The 23,671-nt window shown below is 43.5% G+C and overlaps 1 protein-coding gene across 5 annotated transcripts in view; it reads right to left on the bottom strand.

Annotated features, from left to right (window-relative positions):
- Positions 1 to 23,671, bottom strand: part of ZNF423 (zinc finger protein 423) — a 228,120-nt gene that overhangs the window by 112,904 nt on the left and 91,545 nt on the right. Inside the window, exon 1 of one of the 5 annotated variants that reach the window (XM_027646766.1) lies at positions 22,578 to 22,605. The exons of 3 other annotated variants lie outside the window; for them this stretch is intronic. In XM_027646766.1, coding sequence (XP_027502567.1) covers positions 22,578 to 22,587 — 10 coding nt within the window. In that variant the 5' untranslated portion in view covers positions 22,588 to 22,605. Of the gene's footprint in view, positions 1 to 19,395; positions 19,414 to 22,577; positions 22,606 to 23,671 lie in introns of those variants that run through there. One more of the 5 variants, XM_027646768.1, reaches the window with a different exon arrangement.

Here is a 23,671-nt window from a genome sequence, read left to right as displayed (position 1 = left end):
TACCACCTGGGCTAAGTCATTATTACAATCGAGTAGGAAAAAAAAGGGGGAGAGGGAGAGAAAAGATGAAAAAACACTACAGCAAGCATCATTAAAGCTCATCAAAAGTGCATTAGCGAACACCTGATAATATACTCTGAACATTAATGATCCTTACAATATACCATATTAATACAGATGTTATCTGAATTCATGGAAACAAAATTTTCCATTCACACATTTCCCTAGAATAGGTGTTGGGGGGAAAAAAAACACCCTCTCCAAAATCTATTGGTTGCCAGCATTTTTTTCTATCTCCAGAAACAAACAAATAAAATATCACCTCTGAACCTGTATGTGCTGTGGATCACAAATCTCAGACAAGTACTCTGACTTTGGGATGCTTGTTGGCATTCACAGGCAATGTGTTACAGTTAAAATGGACAGTGGTAAGTCAATATTAATAAAAAGTTTGTGATTGGGTTGGCTTAAATTGGACTATTATCACTACTAAGATCAGTTTAATTGGCTGCCTTAAACTCTCCAATGCTGAGCAGCATTTTCCCTTGCAATTTTTCTGCCTTCAAGTTCTGAGGGAGACACACGAACGCCACAGAACTGATAGTGCAACTCTGTTATAAGGTTCTAAGTGCCAGGTTACAGCAAGAACAGCTTAGTTGTCTGAAGAGCCCAATACTTCAACCAATAACTGAAATGAAGGTTAAAAAATTAATTCTAAGCACTGCTTAAGTCCTATGTTCCCCCTTTACAGAGACTGCAAATCATGTCAAGTTCTGCATAAATAGGTTTTGTGGGGGTATTAGAGGGTGAATTACTGTCATCTAGGTGCTAGTGCTTAGTAAGGCAAGGACGATCAAACCCATTTTGCCAAAATCCAATGTGAACCTGCTGCTCTCAAAGAAAGAAGGTCATCCAATCACAAACACTTCATAACAAAAGTGATTAAACAAAACAACAAAACTCCAAAACACACATGCATTCTTACAAAGGAGTGGTTTGCAAATACAACAGTCACACCTAAAGACTATTCCCTTATTGTTATTTGAAAGCTGAAGAGAAACCTTTTTCCTAAACAAGGAGCTGGTAAGGTTTGCAACATCTCAGAATTTCATCTAGAAATAAGGGAAGCAGGAATTATTTTTAGTGCAGCTGAGAGGCCAGGCATATTTCAGGCAATCTCCCAGAGCCTGCTTCTATACCATGTGGGACATAAACCCACAAACTATGAAAGAACCCAAATCAGTATTGTTTTCTCAAGTGACATCCATTATCCCTCATCTGAGAAAATTAACACGTGTATCCAGAAGCTCAATAAAGTAAGCTCAGAGCTAAAAGTCTAAGATTAACTCTTTCTATGTCACAATAAATGATATCTTTAAGTCAAAAACCTGCTAATATATTCTATTTTATATTCTGTGCTTCTGCCATCTAAAGCAAACAGGAGCATCAAAATACATTTACGCTCAAGCACAGTTTCAAATGTTATAGTGCACAGGGTAATTGAGAATTTCCAAATTCCAAACAGCTACAGTGATATAAAAATGGAGATACAGAAGGGTCATTAGACCAACACATGCTGGTTTGGGTAGCATTAGGAAGAGTGTCACAAAATGAATAAAACCCAGCTTTTGTGCAAAGTCTCTTATTTTCTGACATTTGAGTTAGACACTGTATCTAGCAGTAAAATGCTATGAACGCTAAATATAGGCAACCTTTGTTGCTCTGCCAGTTTATTTCTAGCTCAAATGATAATATTTGAAGATTTCTATGCCAAGCAAGTGTTCAGTACTTTTCTTCATCTTCCTGATCTGCCCAAAAGATTATATTCAATGAATCAGATACATTTTTGCCTTTTTTTAACTCAGATTAATAAATCAGGCAGTACATAAATCTGAATGGTACTTATGATTGATAAAGCTGAATTTCCCACCTAAGTACATAGAAAACTCCAGGCAGCTATGAATTCTAGACTGACTTTTGCTATAACATACACATGCTCTTGCACCACAACATGCTAGCACACATCACCAGGTATCCCTAAAAAAAGCAAGAAAGGCTTTTCTTTACACACCAAATAGTGTTTTGGGATGGTTAAATGAGGAAAGCAATGAAGAGCAAGCCACTGTTTGTGACATTAACATTTGAACAGACAGGCAACTTCTGCAGTCCCTGTGTTAATCCTCCCAGCATCACAGAAACAGATCTTGCATCTGGTGGCACGTCCTTCCCGGGGACATTTTGCTAACTAGCTACCCAGCAAGAGTGCAGGAAACGACGTCTGCAGAGCAGTGAATTCTGAAGCAGGGATAATAAAAATAATCTGATCGCTACCCTAGTGCTTTAAAAATTGGACCCCCTGGCAAGCAGCCAAAATAAAACATCAAAGGGGGCCTCCACAAGCTGGGCTCAGGATCAACATTCGGGTGAGAGCCCATCACCTACTTACCCTGACAGCAGGCAAGAAAAGTTGGAGACATCTGCTTGGAGGCCAGGGGTCAGGCTGGCCGGGGCCTGCACTGCACCGCACAGGGGGAGATGTGTGTGTGTACTGGGTGTGTGTGTCCAGGCTGTGGCAGTGGGGGGGCTGCAGGGGGGACTCTGTGAGAAGAGGTCAGGGGCTGCCCTGTGCTGGATCCAGCCGGCTCCTCGACAAAACCACCACTGACTGATCATCACTGGACTGGCCACAAGCCCCCATTTCCCAGTCCTCCTGTGGCACAAATTAAAATTAGTTTCCCCCAAATCGAGTCTGGTTTGTCCATGACAGTAATTGCTAAGCAATTTCCCTGTCTTCATCTCAACTCATGAGTCTTTTCGTCTTACTTTCCCTGCCTGTCCTGTTGAGGATGGGGAGTGAGTGAACAGCTGGGTGGGCATCTGGCAGCCAGCCAACACTGACCCACCGCAGTGCAGCCGACTGCTGAAGCCTCCCTGAACTAAAGAAGACTAAATAATACCTAAAGCTGTACCTGTGTGTTTGCTGACAAATTTAAGGTTTGTGTGAGAGTATGTATTCCAAACTTGATGCTGCCTGCATGCTATTTAGATACACACGTTATTTTGGCTGTGTTGGGGTTCACCTGTGCTAAGGGTGACTGAGGAAGGTCAGCTTTTTCATAGAACAAGGGAGCAGCAAGTTGTTCCACTGACAGCTTAGGAAAAAACCCAGTACACTAGCAAATGTTCCACATGAAACACATCCCAGACTGGTTCAAAGACAGGTTTCTGCATGTGCTGAAGCACAGGGGACCAAGAAACAAGAAAGCTTCTACGTCGCTGCAACTTTTAGAAATCAAAAATCCACTGACAAAAGAGAAACCTCCATAATTTTTCCTATAAAAGAACTTTGATTTCTTGAAAAAAATCAATAAAAGTTGATTACTGATAATGGCAACATGAACATAAACACCCTTCAGGCATCTCACAAATATCCCTGCAAATCACACAGCAGTGTTAAGCATGTCACTGCTGCTAATCACATCCTCGCCCATATAACAGATGAGCTTTCTGAAGTTGCAGTGGATGAAGAAACTGCCGAGCTGAAAACAGTGCCTTCACTAAACATTTGGGTTGGAAGGGACCTTAAAGATCACCTGGTTCCAATCCTGCTGCCATGGACAGGGATGCCATTCACTAGATCAGGTTCCTCAGGGTCCCATCCAACCCTGAACACTTCTGGGGATGAGGCATCCACAAGTTCTCTAGGCAGCCTGTTTCAGTGCTTCACCACCCTCTGAGTAAAGAATTCCTAACATCCAATCTAAACCTGTCTTTTTTCAGCTCAAAACCATTGTCCCTTGTCCTGTCACTATCTGCCTGTATAAAAAGTCCCTCTCCCTCCATTATATAAGCCTCTTTAGGGTACAGGAAGGCTGCAATGAGGTCTCCCTAGAGCCTTCTCTTCTCCAGGCTGAACAATCCCAACTGTCTTCATAGGAGGGGTGCTCCATCCCTCTGATCATCCTCATGGCCTCCTCTGGACCCACTCTAACAGGCCCACATCTTTCTAACACTGAGGACCCCAGAGCTGGATGCAGGACTCCAGTGGGGTCTCACAAGGACTGAGGGGAAGAATCCCCTACCTCGCCCTGCTGGCCACGCTGCTTTGGGTGCAGCCCCGGACACAGTTGACCCACTGGGCTCTGAGCACATACTCTTGGCTCATGTTCAGCCTTTCATCCATGAGAATCTCCAAGTCCTTCTCTGCAGGGCTGCTCTGAATGAGTTTATCTCCCAGACTGTACTCATGTCTGGGACCCAGATGCAGCACCTTGCACTTGAACTTGTTGAACTTCAGGAGGTTTTAGTGGACCCATTTCTCAAGTTTGTGCAGCTCCCTCTGGATAGCTTTTCTGTCAACTTTTTTTGTCAACTAAATGACACAGGATGGCACAGAGAAGCTGCTTTCAAAGTCTGATCATGGGGATTACTTTGGCAGTTGAGTTACATGAGGCAAGCAGGATCTGTGATACCACAAAGCATCCAGTGATCTGAAGCATTCTTCTACTGAAGACCTGCTCTTCTATAAGGCTGTGTCATAAGGCACAACAGTAGAACATATATTCAAAAAGCCAAAGTGTCAGCAGTCCCATCACACAGATTCACACACTCACATATGAGGCCTTGCAATGTCCCTTTCTAAGATATCTGTGTGTATGCTTGTTCTAATCTCAGCCTAAAACCCTGTTGCTCCACAGCAGAACTTTGTCTGTGCTCTCTTTTCCACAAAAAGATAACGCAGCCTCCACAAAATAAAGGACCGGTTCCACTCTACAAGCTAAAACATTTTACTGGATAGTGTGTTTAGTCTTCATAGTGTGACCAATGAACATCTAAGTGAGTTGAGCTCGCTCTTTGCCAACAGAGGGAAAAGATAGATGTTTTGACCTGAAGCATTTGCCAGACACTTGGCAAAACAGCCTTCAAAATGGCACTTGCAACTGTTTTTCCAGCTTCCAGCAAAAGAGAAGAAGGGACAGGATCACTGAGATCATCATCTGACCAAGACAACAAACGTCTGTTAGAAGTTGGTCTTTTTTTAATTAAGGGCCCACTTGCTTTTTAACTCTGAACATAAGATACTTAGTTTACAGAGACCCACGTTCATTCCTCCTGCAAGGATGTGACAGAGCCTTGTGGATGTCTGGCATGATCAAAAGGAAACACGGCAATACCATGTCAAGTCACGAATTACTACGGCCTCTTCCCAACGTGCAGGAGATCCCACGTTCCACTCATCCATATGGTTCAGCTGGGGAGCACTTTTACCAACATATGACCCCTTGAAAGTGAAGGTTTTCTTTTGAGTTTTTAATCACAATTGCTTGTTATTCTTAATTACTTGTTACTTCCACTACACTATGAAGCTTAACCTGACTTTTGCTGGCAGAATACAAGTCATGAAGGTGGTTTCCTTTTTGATAATAGGGAAAAACTTTGTAAGTAGAGAGGGGGATCAGGGCCACCTTACAATCCACACCAGCAGAATTAGCTCTTGGTAGTAGCACAAATCATAGTGTCCCTTCTTGATACTATTATCTATCTTTGTCAAGTCCTTCATGACTAAAGAGCATATAAATAAACTACAGAGAAGACATAGAACACTACCATGCAGATATCTGATAAAGAAAAACTTTTCCCCATAGACTTCTTAAACCAAGGTTTTGGAAAAAGGTATACTGAGTCTTAACAAGTAGAAACAGGTGTTCAATGGCCCACAGTCAAGATATTTAACTTCTTTTGTGAATCCAAACCAAACATTTCCCAACATAATAATTTCTGCAGGCACATGAAAAAAGGCCAACTGAAATGTTCTCAACAGTTGTTATCTTAAGTCAGACATTTTGTTTATCATAATACCACATCTAGAAGTTAATGGAAGCCATAACCCTGAAGGAAGCCATCCATTCCACATTAGCTATACATCCTTCCCCATCTCCTCCATGGATTTTTTACTATGAAACAGCAACATCAAGAGACAGCTCTGTACTTACTCACAGTTGCACCCCACTAACTCAAGGATTTACTGCCACACTGAGGGAGCCATATGGAGTCATAGTACTCTTCTTTCCCACCCCCTTTCCCTATTAAAGCCGAGACATTTAACGGGCAGTTCCCCTTAAAACACACATCCATCTACAAACATCCGGCACTCAAGAGCCAGCGGCTCTTGCTATGTTCTGTAATTTCTTGGGTTTAACCTGAGATTCTGCTTGGACCTGGGCTGTCAGTGATTTCCAGTAGCAAGAGCTACAGCACTCGCCCAGTAACATTTTCATCTGTGCAGGCAAGCTGTCTGCAGTTGTAAACAGAAGTATAACTCTGCTCAAGCATATTTCTAGGCATTAGAAAGCACAAGTCAAAAGAGGCAGCTCTGTACTCTCTGTTCATTAGAACATACCCTGTCACTCCATAGGGAATATTTATTATGATGGTCCATAATCCACTTAACATCTTCTGACAAAATCTATCAGTCTTTAACAACTTTGATTCCAGTAGTTCAATGGCAACAGGGAGGAAAATTCATAGAGAGAAAGCGACTTCCACAAAAATCCCTCTCTATGAACCTGCACGCCCTGTGTTAGCAGACAGGATCATCATTTATTTGTACCTATCAGCTTTGATGATAATTGCAACCCACTTGACACTTGTGTTGAAAGGCAGTATTGCCAACAAGAAATCTGATAAATATTCAACAAAACCTAAATTAAATAATTCTATTCATCTTGAGGTCACCATCTCTAGAACTGTTTCAAAATATTTGTGTCTTAAAGAAAGAGGGAGGGGGATGAGGGAACCCTGCTTCTTAGACCAAAATGACTGAATCACTGCATTAATGAACACAACTTTTTTATTTTTCAAGTTCGGTGAAAGAATGCCATCCATGCAAAATTTTGATCCCACATTACAAAATAATTACATGATAATTACATGAGCATTAAGATGTCTACCCCCCGAGTAAAGCCACTGCACCCAACCGCTAACTAAGGCAGGCCTGGAATGTTTCAGCTTATTAAGGAGAAATCCAGCATTGAGCAAAACCTCCAGCTGAAGCAGATTTCCACTCTTTTACTCCTCTGATTTCTAATTAATAATTAAAACATGTTCCTTTCTTTGGAAACCCAATTAGACTTGCGCATCAGCCTGAAAACAAACTTTTTTTAGTAGCTAAGCTACTTCTCATGGTTTAATGGGGCGGCAGGAGTGTTTTCTACATAGCTCCACTGACACAATTCATTTATTTCTTTCCATTCTACAATGGGTATTGTAATCCATCCCCAACAATATAAACATTACATTTGCACAGCTAATTAGGATGTTGGCAGTATGAATTAGTGACCCTCTGATTTCTTCCAGTCAGGGCTGCCCCTGCTGCCTGCACTACTTAGGATTCACAATTAGGCAATTATATTTTCAGCGTCTTTTTTCCTCTCTAATGCTACCTCTTTCCTCTCATTCAGTATGCACCAAATGAAGAGTTGTGCTGTTTATTTTGGGGTGGGGAGTCAGGGAAAGAGGGGAGGGAGGGAAGCAAAGTGTGTCACGTTCAATCCTTTTCCCTTTCAACCTCTGCTAATTTGACATCAGAGAATGATAGAGGGTCTGTAAGACTGCAAATTATCTCCATAAATGTTTTAAAGAAGTGATTATGCAGAGTGGGTAGGAAATATATTTTGACTGGGAATGAAGCAAAGGGAAAGTGACAAAATAAATAAATCCTGGCCCTGGGTGTAGTGGGCTGGCACTGAACCTCTGTGCAGGGCTGCAGTCACCGAGCTGTCCCCAGCCACAGGATGATGACAAATTGGAGAGAATTCAGAAGAGGGAAACAGAAATGATTAATGGGCTGGACGGACTGATTTATGAGGAGAGGTTAAAAGGTCTGATTATATGTATCTTTGTTAAAGAACAGCTAAGGAAGGGGCAGGAACTGCTTATAAGGGCTTTACGTACGGTAAACACCATCACTGCATTCCATCGAGCATGTTGGGAAAGGCAGGAGGAGAGCAGAAAGCAAAATTTTACGCTAGACACCAGGAAGACATCCGCAATAAACATCAGAAAAGAGTTGTTTCCAACAGGAAGGACTAGAAACCTCATCATTTGAGAGCTGTAATGGACAAAGCACTAAGAAAATACACTGCAGGGGATAATGTCTGTTTTAATGTTGATGCTTGTTTAACTCACTGAGTAATGTACACTGTGGAGACATAGCATCTTTATTAAAGCACAAAATATATCTCTGAGTTCTCCTCTGCTGCGAGAAGTTCTCCATTAAAATCACTTATTACAAAAGGCACTGGAAAGACCTTGGGCCAAGTACATGCCACTCCATATCAGCTCCCAGTCCACAGCTGAGGAATCCAGAAGATCCAAGAGTAAATTAAAAGGGTAAATTAAATCTCTCTGTTCTCACATGTTAACCCAACATTTTCTAAGTTCTATAATACAAACAAACAAAACCCACCATCCCCAACCTAGACCATTTTGCAGAATAAAACTGTCCTCTATTTTCTTCCTTAAATATGGAGTCTCTTTTTATGTCCTAGGAAATCAAGTGTTTAAGAGCAAATTAACCTTGGCATTTGTGGGACTGAAGAACAAAAATACATCAAGAGATCTAAACTGCTAGGAGTAATGAACCCAATACTCTTACTTATACCCAAGTAAATTAGAAATATTGCCCTTGAATTAAGCCAATAGAAATACACTGAAGTAGAAACTGGTATAAATTAGCAGAGGGCCAAGCCAAACATAACCGGAGTGACATATTTTCAGGCCATGTGCAGAGCTCAGCCCAGGGAAAATAATTTGCAGTCAGCTCATGGAGACAGGAAGCAATGATGGCAAGCACGGCGGCTCCATAGCTGCTGCAGCACGAGCAAGCAAAGCTGGAAAATCCACATGCTGCTGGTCCTCCCCACAAATCACAACAGAAACCAGTCCAGACTGCAGCACAATTGGCAAATCATTGTTTGAAGAGTAAATTCCACTTCCAATTTTGCACTGCCACTATTCACAAATATAGCTATATATATTGTCTGTAGAGACGTGAAACATTTCAACTTCTGCAGCGGCCTGTCTATCATCTTTCCCATGCATAAGACTACACACAGCCTCAAGCTAGCACAGCTGGACCTCCAGGTGCCAGATTAGGAGAAACCGAAAAGGTCTTTTTCCAAGAAAAATACAACACTCCTTCCCCCACTCCCTGCTCACGTGCATGGGTGAGAACTAAGCAGGCTTGAGGGGCTTTATTTATTCCCTGCTACATAACCATTAAGCTCTACTGTACAGATCTGACTCTGCCAAATTCTGTCACTTAATGTTTTGGATGTAAATTACAAAAAGAGACCAGGGAAAAAAAAATACAGTAGAAAACAGATGCTCTGGACTACAGTGTTAGGGTTTTCTTCCATAACTACTATTTCCTTTACAGTTTCATTTATTTATCTGGTAAGCAGAGTAACATGACAACATGTTCACTGCCATAAAAGAGAAGACAATGGCTTTCCTAAGCTTTGACATTTAAATCCATTCCCCTCCTGGATGAAGAGACAAAAACCCCTCCGTTTCACAAAGTAGACTCCCCTGCCAGACAAGGAGCAGTACACAGCAGTCAGTAACACAGCAGCAGCACTATATGGTAGAGGTAAGAAACTTTGTGCCTCGGTTTCCCCATGCATGAAATAAGAAACATAATACCGAACTGCTTTGCAAAGTTTGTTTAAAATGTAACTGTGAAATGAACCGGCCTGGTTCAGCAGCTATCTCGAACGGAGCTTTCAACTGATACCACTAATGCTCAGCTGAACTTTGAGTTCAGCTTCTCAACTGACACCACTAAAAAGATTTATACAAAAGCTTTACACATCCATGAAACTGAGCCCTCTTGTGTAGTTTACAGTACATTGAATCACTATACATCAGCACAAGTTTCATGGCTCTTAGGACAGTCTGCAGAAAGCACTGAAAGCAGAAAACCCTGATAAAAATCTGAAACTAAAAGAACCTCAGCCCTACTGCAACTATCAACTCACAAAATCTACATATTACAGCATCATCGACCTGTCTTGGACTGACTGAAGTTTTTAGTTCAGAAGAGAAGGTAAAGAGTACTGAGAGTCTCTCATGAAACTTTTGAACACAATTTGAATTTGAGATCTGACAAGGCCCAATAATACTTGTTTTCAGCTTTAACCAGTCACTGGGTCTGTCACTAGTTCACTGCAGCAGAAACTCAGTGATGCATTAACACTTTTCGTTACTAAATTCAAAACAGTTTCTCTTTTATCAAGGCTTCAGCCATGCTGCCTCGTTAACCCAGCTTGCCAGAACAGGCCAGTCTGGCCACAAAAATCTTAGCCCCAGAAAGAGTTAAGTCTTTAAATTAGCCTTTGGTTCTTATTTTATGTGCTTATTTCCAGAGCACTTCCAAATTATATTAGTTTAACAGACTTGTGTATCTAAATCTTTTTAGCCACATGTATCACTCACCAGCATGATTTTATTACAATGGATATGTTATTAAAGCTTAACCTTGCACTCAGTCACTAATCAAAAACAATTCAAGAAAGCAAATCAAATGTTCCAGCTACACTAAAATCTCCTCCCTTTAAGCAACAAATAAAGCCTGGCTGGCTTGCAGGGAAAGTTCCATGTATCAGCATACCCACAGCTCACTCAAATCAGGCACGTTTCTTAAGTCTAAATTTAGCTGCTTGCATTTCTTCAGAACTTTAATTCCTGAATATTGTGTTGAACCTACTGAGACTGCTGAAGTGCCAGATCTTAAGGCTGCAGTCATACTGAGATTCATTTATGGCAAATATAAGAAGCAAAGTTGCTGTAACACACAGGCAAGCAGTTAGGAACAAACACACTAGCAAAAGGATCAGGCATTCAGAAGCTGAGATTCATCTTCCAGTCATGCTGGCAATGCTGAATCTCACCTATGTGCTAGTAAGGAGTACATTAAGCTACTTAACCAATGGAAGAGAAAATGCTAGAATCATACATACATATAGGAAGGTTGATTTCATTGAGACACCACTTAGGTTTTCAAATCCCTCCTTCATTGGAAGCAGAATCAATCACCGAGTACTCATTTTTGGACAGTATGAACCATGCCTTCAGTCGGAAAATATGAGCTCCTAAAACTTCTGCCAGCAAAATGCCTCAGCAGTGGGGACACCTGTGTCCTCTCTGTGATGGAATCTGCTGCCGAGTTAGGGTAGGTAGACAGGTTTCACCAGTGGATAACCAGTCCTCATCATCCTGGGAAGGCAAGCGCGGCGCAAGTGCCGCCAGTTTTCTCCACTTCTTCAGACAGAAGATGGAACAACTTCTGCTTCGTAAGTGCAAGTTTAAAATTTATATTATGACACTGAATCCACCAAAGCTGCCAAGAGACATTGAACTCGTGGGATCTGTGAAAGTTTTTCACACCTGTGTTTTTCTCCTGTGCCTAATATTATGGGAGGCATTTTGGAGGATTTTACAATGCAAGTTTCAATGAGACACTTACAGTCTCCCTCAGGCAAATTGTCACAGCTGCAGAGGTCTGCTACCCAGCTGCCAATCAAGGCAGGCAGGGAGTATGTGCAGTGAAATCACAAAAAAGGCAGGCTTCATTAGACTGCTGAAACCTAACTAGAGGCTATCTGGGCGTGCTTGAGCCCTTAAAACAAGGTTGCTTTAGAAAGAGGGTTTTTTTCCTTCCAACTCAAGAAAGGGCGCTAGTACTCACTGAGGAATGTATCGGTGCCAACTTTCCCCTTTGCAATTCAATGTTTATTTTGCTCTGTCTAAAAAAAGAAATTACATCGCCCTATAAGCTTCTATTATTAGATTAGCTGATATAGCTGGAAAAAGCGGACAAGATTACAGGTTCCACATCCCTCTGCCAGGTCTCAGAAGTGAGTTTACTTTTTCCAACTCCAGAAGCTGCTCCAGTGAAATATTATTCCTTTCTACAACCTTTCCTTCCTTTATTTCCTTGGAGCACCATAGCTACAAACCCACTGGTATTAAAGACAAACTGTACTGGAAGAACTGGAAGAGCATTTTTCTTCCTTCACACCTAACTGAGAAATATTCTCATGGAACCAACTGCATTTAATGAAAAAAGTGTTCTGCAGACAAGGACAAACACACAGAAGCTCAGCCCAAATGATAATCAAGTGGGAAATTTAAAAGCACATGGAAACAAGTGGCATATTGTAAGCCATTTAACAAAGTTAATTATAGGTATTCACTACATCTGGTCTTGGCCCCTCTTCAGCAAAGTATTTAAGCATGTGCTCAGGTTTAAGCAAGTGCAAGCTGAAAAGTCTACGTGTCCAGTCACGTGCTCAAGTTGGGCATCTGCTGAAGTACTTTGCTGAGGCAGGACCACAACATATAATAGGAATCGTTCTGAAAGTTATCTAATAAACAGCTGTTATTTTAAGAACTGCACAAACACAGCACACATTTTATGTCCCTAAAAGAGCGGGTGGCATGAAGGTATAAATCCACATCTAAAATTGTTTCAGACCTGAATAAAAAGAAAAAGGCAGGCATTAAACTAAAGCATAATCAGACTCTTCAAACTGCATATTATCCTCTGTCCAATGCTACACTTAGTCTTTGTTATCCTCACTTCTTCTCTGTTATTTCTTATTTTTATTTCTTATTCTCATTATATTTTGCCTCCAATAAATTCTATCAGGAAAACAGGGACAATGTTGGGGTTTTTTTTAGGAAAAATCTGCGCCCATTTAGATCTTCTGAACATGAAAAACAGTAACGGAAATGTTCAGACATTAATGTTGAAGTGGCTGAACAGCAGACTTCTAATTTTCAGGATTTTCAGACAGTCACAAATCCTTATAAAATAAAAGGCACTGGGGAAAACTGAGCCGCCCCCCCCCCCCCCCCCCCCTTCGTGGCGTTTAGAGTTAAATTGGGCGCGGATGCTTTGAGTCCTTAAGTTTGAAAATACTGGGTTACCTATTTACAATTACAGCCGCATTTCCCGAGCGAATTGTGCCGTGACGGCTGAACCCTGCAAATGTCACCGGGGCCGGCTCGGGCAGGGCGCAGCAGCAGCAGCAGCAGCAGCAGAGCCATTGTTGCGGGGGCCCGGAGGGAGAAGGCTCCGCCGAGGCAGATGGGGACCGCGGTAATGCGGAGCCTCCCCGGGGACACCCCGGGCACGGGGCTCAGCCGGCACCACCTGCCTCCCTGGGGCTGCGGGGGCGCCGCGGGGCTCCCCCGCACTGCACGGCGGGCACGGGGGGCCGTGTGTGCCACCCTCAGAAATGTGGCACAGGGGTGCCGTGTGTGCCACCCTCAGAAATGTGGCAAGGGGGTGCCGTGTGTGCCACCCTGGAAAGCGTGGCACAGGGGTGCCACATGTGCCACCTCAGGCAGCCTGGCAGGGGAATGCCATGGCATGGCAGAGGGCTGGCACATCTGCATGTGCCACCTCAGGTGGTTTGGCACCAGGGTGCTCCAGCTCCAGTGCCGTGGGTGCCACCACCCCAGCTGGGTGCAGCTACTTGGTTTGTGTGTCCCGTGATGAAGATGCAGCACACAGAGTCATAACGGGCCTCTGTGATTTCAAGACAATAAGAATCTCCAGCCCTTTTCTCCTGCTAATAACCTCCATACTGTCATCTATCCTACCTGAGCTAACAGTTTATAAACCACCACCTGCAGCTTGTCCCTTATAGTTTATTAACATACACTAATAAACAGTATGCTTCACTCCCACTGTGCTGCCAAGTGAAGCCAGTCAGAATAACTGCATTAGCTTTACTGTTCTTTCTCAGCACATTTTTCCCACATGGGAACAATTAGGACAAACTCCCTCCAGATTATATTTCGAGATCCATCATATTTGCAGGGAAATAACAATAACAATAATGATAATAATATTAATAATAATAACAACAATAATCTTTTCCACAAATGCATCTGTAGGCATCTACAGAAGATTAACCTGACTGACGTTACCAAAAGTGATAGGCTCTTAACCTCCTCGGCAGTTCCCCTGCATGGAAAGGGTTAATGCTCCCCAGGCTCTGACTTACACCTATTATGCTCAAGTTTAAAAATAAGATGTGAAAGATGCATTATATAAGGCCAGTACTGCTATCCTGCCCATCTCCTATTTTGGAATTAAAGATCAACATTGCTCACATCAAAGGGGCTGGGTGAGAATAAAAGAAAAGACAGGAACAATGAAAATAGCTACCCGACACGAACCAGATCAAAGGACCAGGCACAGAAAATGAGGAGCTAGGGGGTCCTTTAATTACTGTCCACATCCTCCAAGTCATGTGGTGAGAAAGAAGGGAAAAAAGTTTTGAAGGCCACTGGGTTTTGTCTTGCTGTGGCTCCTGTTTCCATAGTCTGTGCCAGTTCCCTACAAACTGCTCTGCTTTTTATTTTTTTTATTTTTTTTTTCATTTTATTAAAGTCAAATAGGACTCCTGGACTCCAAAACTCCTCCCTTATGCCAGGAGGGAGGAGAGAAGGAGGGGTAAGAGGGGCAGTAGTGGAGATGGTCTATAGCAATTGCCTGTAACAATTTCAGGAGGACTGCTCCAGGCAGCGCCCCGGGAGCTGCTTTGGGAAGGAGAGATCTGGCTACCTGAGGCTAGTCTTTATTTGCAGGCCTCCTGGGTTGAGAAAACTTCAAATTCACATAGGGCACTGCTCCATGGGGCAGCAGATCAAACCTGGCTACTAGCTGTTTGAGCTCAGCAGCAGAAAAAAGGATTGCTCTGGGACTGAGCATAAGTAGAAGCATGATTAAACTTCAAACATACCCCCCCCTTTTTATACACAACAGACAGTTATGGCTAATATTTCAATATGGACTTTAAAAATACACTGCAAATAACTTATTCCAGCGTGCTGGCTGCAGACTTAAAAATAATAAAAATTTAAACTAGCTGTATTATTTCAAGGAAGTCAAATGTTCAGATTTACCTTTCATGAATCATTAAGGGAATGTCAAGTTATTTAAAAGGATCTCTTTTTATTTAACTCAGCCATCAAGATTAAAATGTGGATATTTGATCACTGACTGGAGTGACACATTGTAGTATTTACTTCCTTCTATTTATGCTTCAAATGTGGTGCATTTCTGTCTAATTACTCCTGACTTATGTTTCACAGAATCACAAAATAGCAAGGGTTGGAAGGGACCTCTGGAGATCATCTAGTCCAACCCCCAGTGTTTATTTTTAAAAAGACAGTATAAAAATAAGTGTCATAAGGAAATAATAGAACAGGGATTTAAAAATTCATGTGCAAGAAGCTGACCAAACTTTCTAGGAAATAACAGTGCTTTGGCACTTTTAAAAATATTCTGGATAAGAAAAGCTCCGGGATGTTCCCAAGAAATTGTATTTGCTAATATAGATACTAGAAGTGGACACAGACAGAAGTTCACTGAACAAGAAAATGCATTCCTATCTCAGGTCAGTTTGTTTGGATTTATGCTGTATGCCAAACTACAGCATGAAAAGCATTCAAACAGAATTTTATAGACTTTGAAGACAGAAGCTAATGCCACCAAGACAACATCTAGAAAAGGAGAACACAGGACACAAAGGCATCCTTCTTCCCATCCTATTTACAGCTTGGAAACTCCTTAGACAAGCAGTAAGGATGATCTTTTAAGAGGCAATTTAGCCTCCAAACTCTAGTGAGTGCCAAGTTACTACTTCTTTCTGATGAAAGTTGCCTCCATCGTTTCCTGCTCTTGGACACTAACATGCCATTCTCAGGAGGACAGCTGAGGACTAAATTAAGCAAATATAGACTACAAAGCTGTTTTCCAAAGTGGGCATCATGCCTAGGCTCTACATCTAAGCAGTATGCTAGGTACGTGTACCAAGTTCCAGTTAGCTGTCTTGCAAACATCCGCGTTGGGAACCTTGCCCAAGCAAGCCTTCAAAGCTACTGTGGCTCTGGTGGGATAAGCATGGGAGCAGTGGGACTGGGACATTTGCCTCCTTGTTACACGTCTCAAAGTACCACATTATCCATTTAGATAGCCTTTTGATTGAGAGAACTTCCCTTCTGGGCTTAGCCCCAAATGCTAAGAACAGATGAGATGGTTTAAGAAAGTCTCCAGGTAAAACATGAAAAGGATGCTTAACATCCAGCTTCTGACGAATAGCTGCACTCAGGGAGCCACAAGGGCTAGGGAAATAAACATGGTCAATTAAATGAACTGATTGAAAAGAAATCAGAGATCACTCCAGGGAAAATCTGAGATGCAGTCATATAGCCACAGCAGTCTTTTTGGAAGGTGGTAAATGGGGCAAAAGGCTGGAAGAACTGGAGTGCCTTACTCATTTGGCAAAAGGTGGTTGCCATAAGGAAAGAAATAAACTTTAAAGGAAATAAAAGACAAAGAAAAATCCATGGTGGGTTCAAAAGGGGGCTCAACCATCTCACTCAAAGCCTCTTGAAACCTCAGCACTGAGTAGGAAATTCTAATGGGAAAATACAGTAAAGGCTCTTCAGCAAATGTTCTGTCCTTTCCATAGACTGTCCCACGAAATGCACTGGTAGATGCTGAGAAATCTTCCAAAACACTCCAAAATGAATTAACAAGAAGGAGTGCAAATTAATAGGGATGGTGCCGAATAAGACTAATTTTTTTATCTCACTACAAAAATGCTAACATGGTCATTCATGGGAGAGACTAATTTTCTAATAGTTCAGCTATTTTTCATGCATTTGTTCAAATGACCTTAGGAAGATAGTGGGATCACCAAACAGGGCTGCCAGAAGGTAGCATGGGAGGGCTACCTCCACTTTGTGTCTTGCCTTTGCATCTTTCAGAGTAGATGCTGGGGCTGCCCAAGCCATGGTGTGCTTTGTCTGGGCCCTCAAACATAACTGGAGCAGGCTAAGCATGCATGAAAAGCATACTTTTCCCCTAGATAAGTAGTCTGTTTTCATAAATATGAAAACAGGCTGTTGAGACAATGCCAGTGTATCTAAAAATCAAAAGTAATGAGCTCAAGCTGCCGTCACTTGGAGCATGTGTGTCTTTTCCTGTCTCACTTTCTGGAAACCCAAGGGTATTGCTGCAAAGGGAGGGAAGTCCTAAAGTGGTCTCTAACTCAAGAGAAGGGCATCTTGCAGAGCTAATTGAGTGATTTACCCAGGAATTCAAGCAACACTTGCTGTTGGGACTGTGGAATTCTGATTTTGACTGTGGAAGTCCATCACCTGGTTAATTCTCATTTAACTTTGCTATAACAGAGCACTGCTCATTGAGCCTTTTCAACCTGCACCAGAAACAAAACTCAAGCTTCACATCCTGCTACAAATTTCTTTTTTCTGAAAAGGATCAATTGCAGAGTAATTTCGTCTGGAAAGGACACATGGAGATCACCTCCACATAAACTGTTTCTCAAAGTCATTTTGTTGCTACCACAAGAAAGTCACCAGGCATATTGAAGAAAATATAATCACTATGGGTTTTTTAGGATACTTTATAAGAAAAATTACTATAATAGACTAGCTCCTGGAAGCCCATCTCTCACTGGGTAGAGGAGATACTACCTGGCCAAGCTTCCTAGAACCAGGACATTTGGTTCCCATGTCCATTTCTGTGCTAGTGTGCTCGAGTGCAGTACTTACGTTAATCACGTACACAGAGCTCAAACCTAAAGTAACTGATGCCTTACTGAACCTGCCCTCTTATCCTGTATGAGATACATACTCATATTGATCATTTTTGTGCAATGAGTTGTGCAAAAAAACCTTAAAGCTTTTCAATTCTAAAACAATTTTAAAGACTCATGTGAGATTCCTAATGCAACTAAAAAGCTGATGAACTCTGCAGCCAATCTGACCATTTTCCTTTAACTTGGATATATTCCTGCATGCTTCCACAGCACCAACTTAAAACAACCTAGTGAATTTTCTTATTCTCTGGGGCAGATGCAATGTTCTGATTGTGACTTGAGTGAAACTCTGCAAATTATATGGCAAAAACAACCTTAGTGTCAGAGTAATCACCTGAAGACAATGCTATACCTTAATGACACTTTGGTAATAGGTGTAACCCACATCCAGGAATGGAAGAGGACCTGCAAGGACCTTGCAGAGGGTTGCAAGGCCACACAGGCCTGTAAAAATGCAGGGAAGAGGAAACATTCCAGGAAAAGCAGGAGTTGCTTCACTCACAAATGTCCCAGGTTCTTACCAAAGGGACAGAAATCATTTTCGTGATATTTTCCTCTACATTCTTTCCTTTTCTGCTCCCTCCCACGCTGGCATTTCCCCTCCATCCATTGCCACCTCCCAAGCAACTGCTACCCTGTTATTACTCTCCTACCTCTATTGCTCCAGGAATTTGCCCAGCTTTTCCCATAGTATGTTGTCTATATCCTACTGTACATTTAAAAGCTAGGATGTGGCAAAACAAGTGTACAAGCCTGTTTCCCAGTGAACTACTGGGAAGGTATCTTTCAGGTATTTAACATACAGTTGTCCTCCTTTATCCACTATCCAACAGTGTGCCTTTTGAGCTTGCTCTGGGAAAGGCAAAGGAATACAGATAAAAGTCACTTTTTAAACAAACGTTAAGACTTTGTTCATCAGCTGATGCTCCACTTGAAGCTCAAGAGAAAGATGCCACATTGATGTCCTTACTTAAAATGCTTTTCATTAGTGCTCTGTGGTTCACAGCTCACTTCTGCTTCAGGGGACTTCAGCAGAGGTCCCACCACAGCCCCAGGGACAGCCAGAGTGGCAGAGCAGGATCCCCTCTCTGCTGTATGGGCACCCGGAGTGAACACAGTCAAACAGGTAAGGGTAAGCCTGTGCTGCCCAAGGCTGAGGAGGAACAGCCCCTCAAGGAGGCTGCCCAGGGCACCTGCTCTGAGTTAGCGCAATTCCCCCTGTCTCCAGGCCAGTTGATGAAAATCACCCCTTTGCAGGAAGGAGGAAAGCACAAGCCCAGGGCAGGTGCCACCTGCAGCTCCCTGAGCTGAGTAAAACCTTCTGCCTCTGCCCCAGCTCGGGCAGGCAGCCCCCTCGGTGGGCACAGACGCCATGGCACTGCCAGACATGGGGCAGACAAGGACAGGGACAAGGAGCAGCCCCTGCAGCTGCCTTGCACCAACATTCGCCCCAATATTTGCTGGCTGGTCTGGTGGCCACAGCCTCCCTCCTTCCTCAGAGGTGCTGTCCCCGCTGTGCCCCTCACACGGTGCCTGCTGCCCCCCCCCCCCCCCGTTTCCCACAACTTCCTCCACCTACCCCTGCCTACACCCTCGCCATCCCTTTCCCCATAACCCATCCCACCCACTGCAGCCCCTGGCCCCTCTCCACCCCACAGACACGTGTGTGGGTCAGGAGAACAGGTCCCACCTCAGCGTGGGGAACGCAGCGTGTCCGTCCTGCCGTGGCGGCTCTGCTGTGGCTGCCTGGGCCTCACACACGTGGCACCCGCAGTGGAGGTGACACAACACAGGAAAACCTACAGTCACCAACGTGCCTCAGCCCGGGAGAGCGCAGCCAGCGTGCTTTTTGTTTCAGTTTTAAGTTAAAACCTGCCCCCTTTAATTTCAGGAGTTTGTTCATGAGAAGCCATTTCCTCCAGCTGCCCGTGACTGCCAGCTGCCAGTGCCCTACAGACTGGCCAACACCCCAAAAACTCAGCATCGCCCCTTAGCATGGGAGTCATTTGTTAAGTGTTTCCAGCAGAAGCAGATTTTGTCCTTTCCCCACAGCCCTCCCAGGCAGGGCTGGTGGCTTGGCCCAGTGGGTGTTCAGTGCCTGCAGCAGTGGCTCTGCCTCCCACGGCACAGCCCTGGCAGCAGCCCTGCTGTCAGCAACGTGCCTTAGAATAGAGGTAGGCAGGCACTGCGTGGGTGCACCTTATCTCCATGAATTTTACTCACTTTTATCTGTACAAATGACCTCACAGTGTTTTTGTTTCAGCACTTGTTTTCCACATCGCTGTCAGCACTTCTGAGGCCAACAGGATGAGGAAGCTTGGCCAGGCTGGGAAAGGTCAGAGGAGGATGAAAGGGGTGCTACCAAACACTGCTCTAGTCTAAAGACATCTGACTGCCCAGGGGCAGTTCATCAGCTGTATTTAAGGTAGAGAAGGACAGTGTCACCCTGTTAGTTACACTGCAGTGGCCAAGGAGACCAGAGCTCATTACATTTGTGGTTTTAATTATACTGGAACCTGAGATGTCAAAGAGGGGAGGTTGGCAGCATTAACCCAGTAGGCTCTCAAGCCTATAAGGAGAAAGAAAAAAATTCTTCTTTCCACACAAGGACTCTCTAATCTGAACCATGTCCCTGCCAAAGTTGATCGGCGATAGCTTTGTTGGCATTAGGCCAAAGTTTTTACATGGTGCCTTCAAGAAAGTCATCTTTCTTCACAGCTGACTTGCCCCTTTCATAACCAATGGTCATGACAAGGCAGATTACCAGCTCTTTCAGCAGAGGAGACCCATTAGTCTGTTTGATAGGGTATCAGCTGTGATTCACAGCAACAATACTCGACTCGGGGCTTCAGGATACCTGCTCCCACCCATACAGCCAGCAAATGCTACCCTGTTTCAGGAGTTGAGAAAAAATCCTATGAACTCTGGCCCACATACAAAGAAATCTTCTGCTGCCATTCCAAGAAGGACATGACAGAGCTCGAGTGAAAATCCCAGCTTCTTCATGATAAGATAAACCACAGTGTCTTACCCCAATAAGGCCCATTCATTTCACTAGCGCATACATACATACACTTGTTCCAGGATGGGAACCAATAAAACCAACTTTTTATGCAAATGTGGGTTGCCATAGCCCCTGCTTAACTTTTATTTCCCAGGTTAGGGTTGGAGGTTTTTTTCCTACTCAACATTTGATCTCTAGTCCTCCGGCACTACAAGACTGCTTTCCTACCCACCCTATACAGTGGCTATATGGGAAGAAGAATACACTGTTAGAGCCTGCAAGGTTCATTTAAGATATACAATACCCTAATACAGTCTGTTAATTCTTAGAGAATGATTTTTAAAACGAGCAAGGAAATGTCCTCCACTAAAGAAAGAAAACTCTAACGTGTGAAAAAATGCCAGTTTAGGTCTATGGTGTCATGGTCCACAGGGGAGGCTTTTCCCCTCTCAGTACTAATTACCTGCTAGGCAAGATACAGCACTATACATTAAGCACCCTGTCTGATGAAGCAGAAGACTTTTTTTAATGGTTTACTAGTTATTAGGTATCCTGCACTCTACATGCTGTGCTGACATAAGATTTTACTGCTTGCAGATGCAGTTGCCAAAGACTAAAAGGTTTTATTTACTCAAAGCACACAAACTACTACTGCTCCTGAACATTGTATTGGGGGAATCCCCTCAAAAAGTGAAGAAAAATTTCTGGCTGACTAGCTGCTAACGAAAAAGAGCCAAATTGGCTAAAATAAACCTGGAAAGTAACTGTACAAATATACAAACGACACAAATCTCTGTTTTCCTCTACAGACATCTTGTGCTATGGGGCTGTGGTGGGAAGCAGGAGAGGAAGAAGAGCTGCAGAAACACCCAATGCGTGGACACCATGCACCAGAGTCCCCAGACAATCCCCTTCTCTGGTGTCACTATCCTCTGGCTTTGAGGGCAAAATTGACTGCTTGTCCTGCTAGCCTGCAAGCACACAGCCCGGCAACCTGACAAAGCCATTGATTTTCCTTGTCCTCAAAAGCACGCTCCGCTGAGCTTGGAGCGACATGATTCTAACTTTGAGGGGCCTGCATTTTACTTAATTGTGCCTTTTCTTGGCCTGAATTTCCCCCAAAAAGCTGAAGAGGGCATGTGCTTATTATCTTTTAGTGCAGCATGTGCTCGGCGCAACCTGAGCTCTTCGGATACTTTTGGCCTGAAAATTAGAAAAAAAAAAAATTAATTGCGAAGGAAAAAAAAAAGAAAGAAAAAAGGAAAAAAAAAGAAAAAAAAAACCAACAAAAATCCAAGGGCTGCTCTGCGACTTTGATTCAATCAATTACCATTATCTTCCAGCGCAGCCCTCCCTCCCGCCCCCCGGACCAGTTGTGTTTAACTTTCTTTGCCAGTCGCAGCGCGCTGGCGGAGCGGCGCTGCCGCCTGGCTCCCGCGCGGGGCTCCTTATCAGCCGCTCCCAGTCAGCGCCGGCCCCGCACAGCTGGCAGGGACCCCCTCCGTCCCCCGCGTTATCTGCCGCCGCAGCCCTCCGCCGGGCGGGGAGGGGGCCCGCGGCCGCCCCCGGCCTCCCCACCGCCCCCCGGCCGGGCCGGGCTCTGCCGCCGGCCGCCCCGCTCCCGCCGAGCCTCCTCCAAGCGAGCCCGAGCCGTCTGAAGAGAGGCAGGAACAAAACCGCAAATTTAGATTAATAAAGCATTTGTTGATTCTACAGAAACTTAGCAGGCCCCTAAGAAATCCACCAGAGACCTGTGCAGCTCCAGTAATTTTCTGTTATATTATCTTTCTTGTAAAATACTTCCCCAGACAGAGCCCCCAAAGGGGCTCAAATATCACTGTGACTAACCGAAATCAATGTGCACTCACCTATTGACATTTTTACATAGTTTTTGGATTTAGTATCCGGCCCAAAACACAATCAAATCTTCTGCCAAGGAAATAACAGGCACTTAGCTAGTCAGCTATTAGTGTTACAAAGGAAAAAATGTGGGCACCCAAGGGAGATGGGAGAGACGGCATTGACGTCAGGGGTAATTGGGTGTCTGAGAGAAATTGCCAACGGCTGGCCAAAACCCCCAGAGGCCCACACAAAGCCGAGCTGCAACTCTAATAAAGGAAAGTAAATTCTAGAAAGGGGCTTTGCTGCAAAGAAGCCTAGCAGGAACCAAAAATATCTCCCACATACACAAACACATACACACAAATAAAAAATACAAAATACGTTTAGGAGCTCTCTTTTGCACATCTGGTTTAGGCTAAAGTGCTTTCTGACTTTTTTTCTTTTTTTTTTTTTTTTTGCAGGACCACATGGATTTTTATGTTGTACCGTATGTTCACCATCTATTTTTATAAACAGAATTCAGGGCTTTAAAGAAACTTATTTTTAATCATGTGGCTTTAAACTGTAAGCTCTCTGTCACCCACTCTGGCACCATTGGAAACGGTTTAGTCTTTTCTTCAGAAAGCCCTGAACTTCCATGGAGATTGACAAGTCCAGCGGAGCCATTGGATGGCCACGGTTACGGAGCTGTCCGACTGGTAAAACTGTATCTGCACATACAAAACCTCTCCATCACCTGTACTCCATCTATATGTTTCAGTTCCAGCACTCCCTGCACACACACTCTCTCTTCCCCTCACGCACAAGACCTGAGGGAAAAGATTTCAGATCAGACACCCTGGGCAGAGCTTAGGGAGGACCTACAGGCTGTAGCCTATACTTCCCACTCACTGAGGTCCCTACCATACCAATACAGACCTGCATCTCGTCACTAATTGCACTGCAAAATTCAGACTGGTGTTTTCCAGGATGATAAACTGATTTATATCTTCTATATAAAACACAAAAATGCCTTGTTAATAAGTGATTTAGAGTTTAAGCAAAGTTTCAAGAATAAGATGATCAAGATCTTAATAGGTTCAAGTCTTCTATTATACCTATTTTTCTCCACACCATACCT

Source organism: Corapipo altera, unplaced genomic scaffold, assembly GCF_003945725.1.
Source record: "Corapipo altera isolate COAL_440 unplaced genomic scaffold, ASM394572v1 62, whole genome shotgun sequence".
Classification (NCBI taxonomy): Eukaryota; Metazoa; Chordata; class Aves; order Passeriformes; family Pipridae; genus Corapipo; species Corapipo altera.
This window is presented reverse-complemented; position numbering and strand designations above follow the sequence as displayed.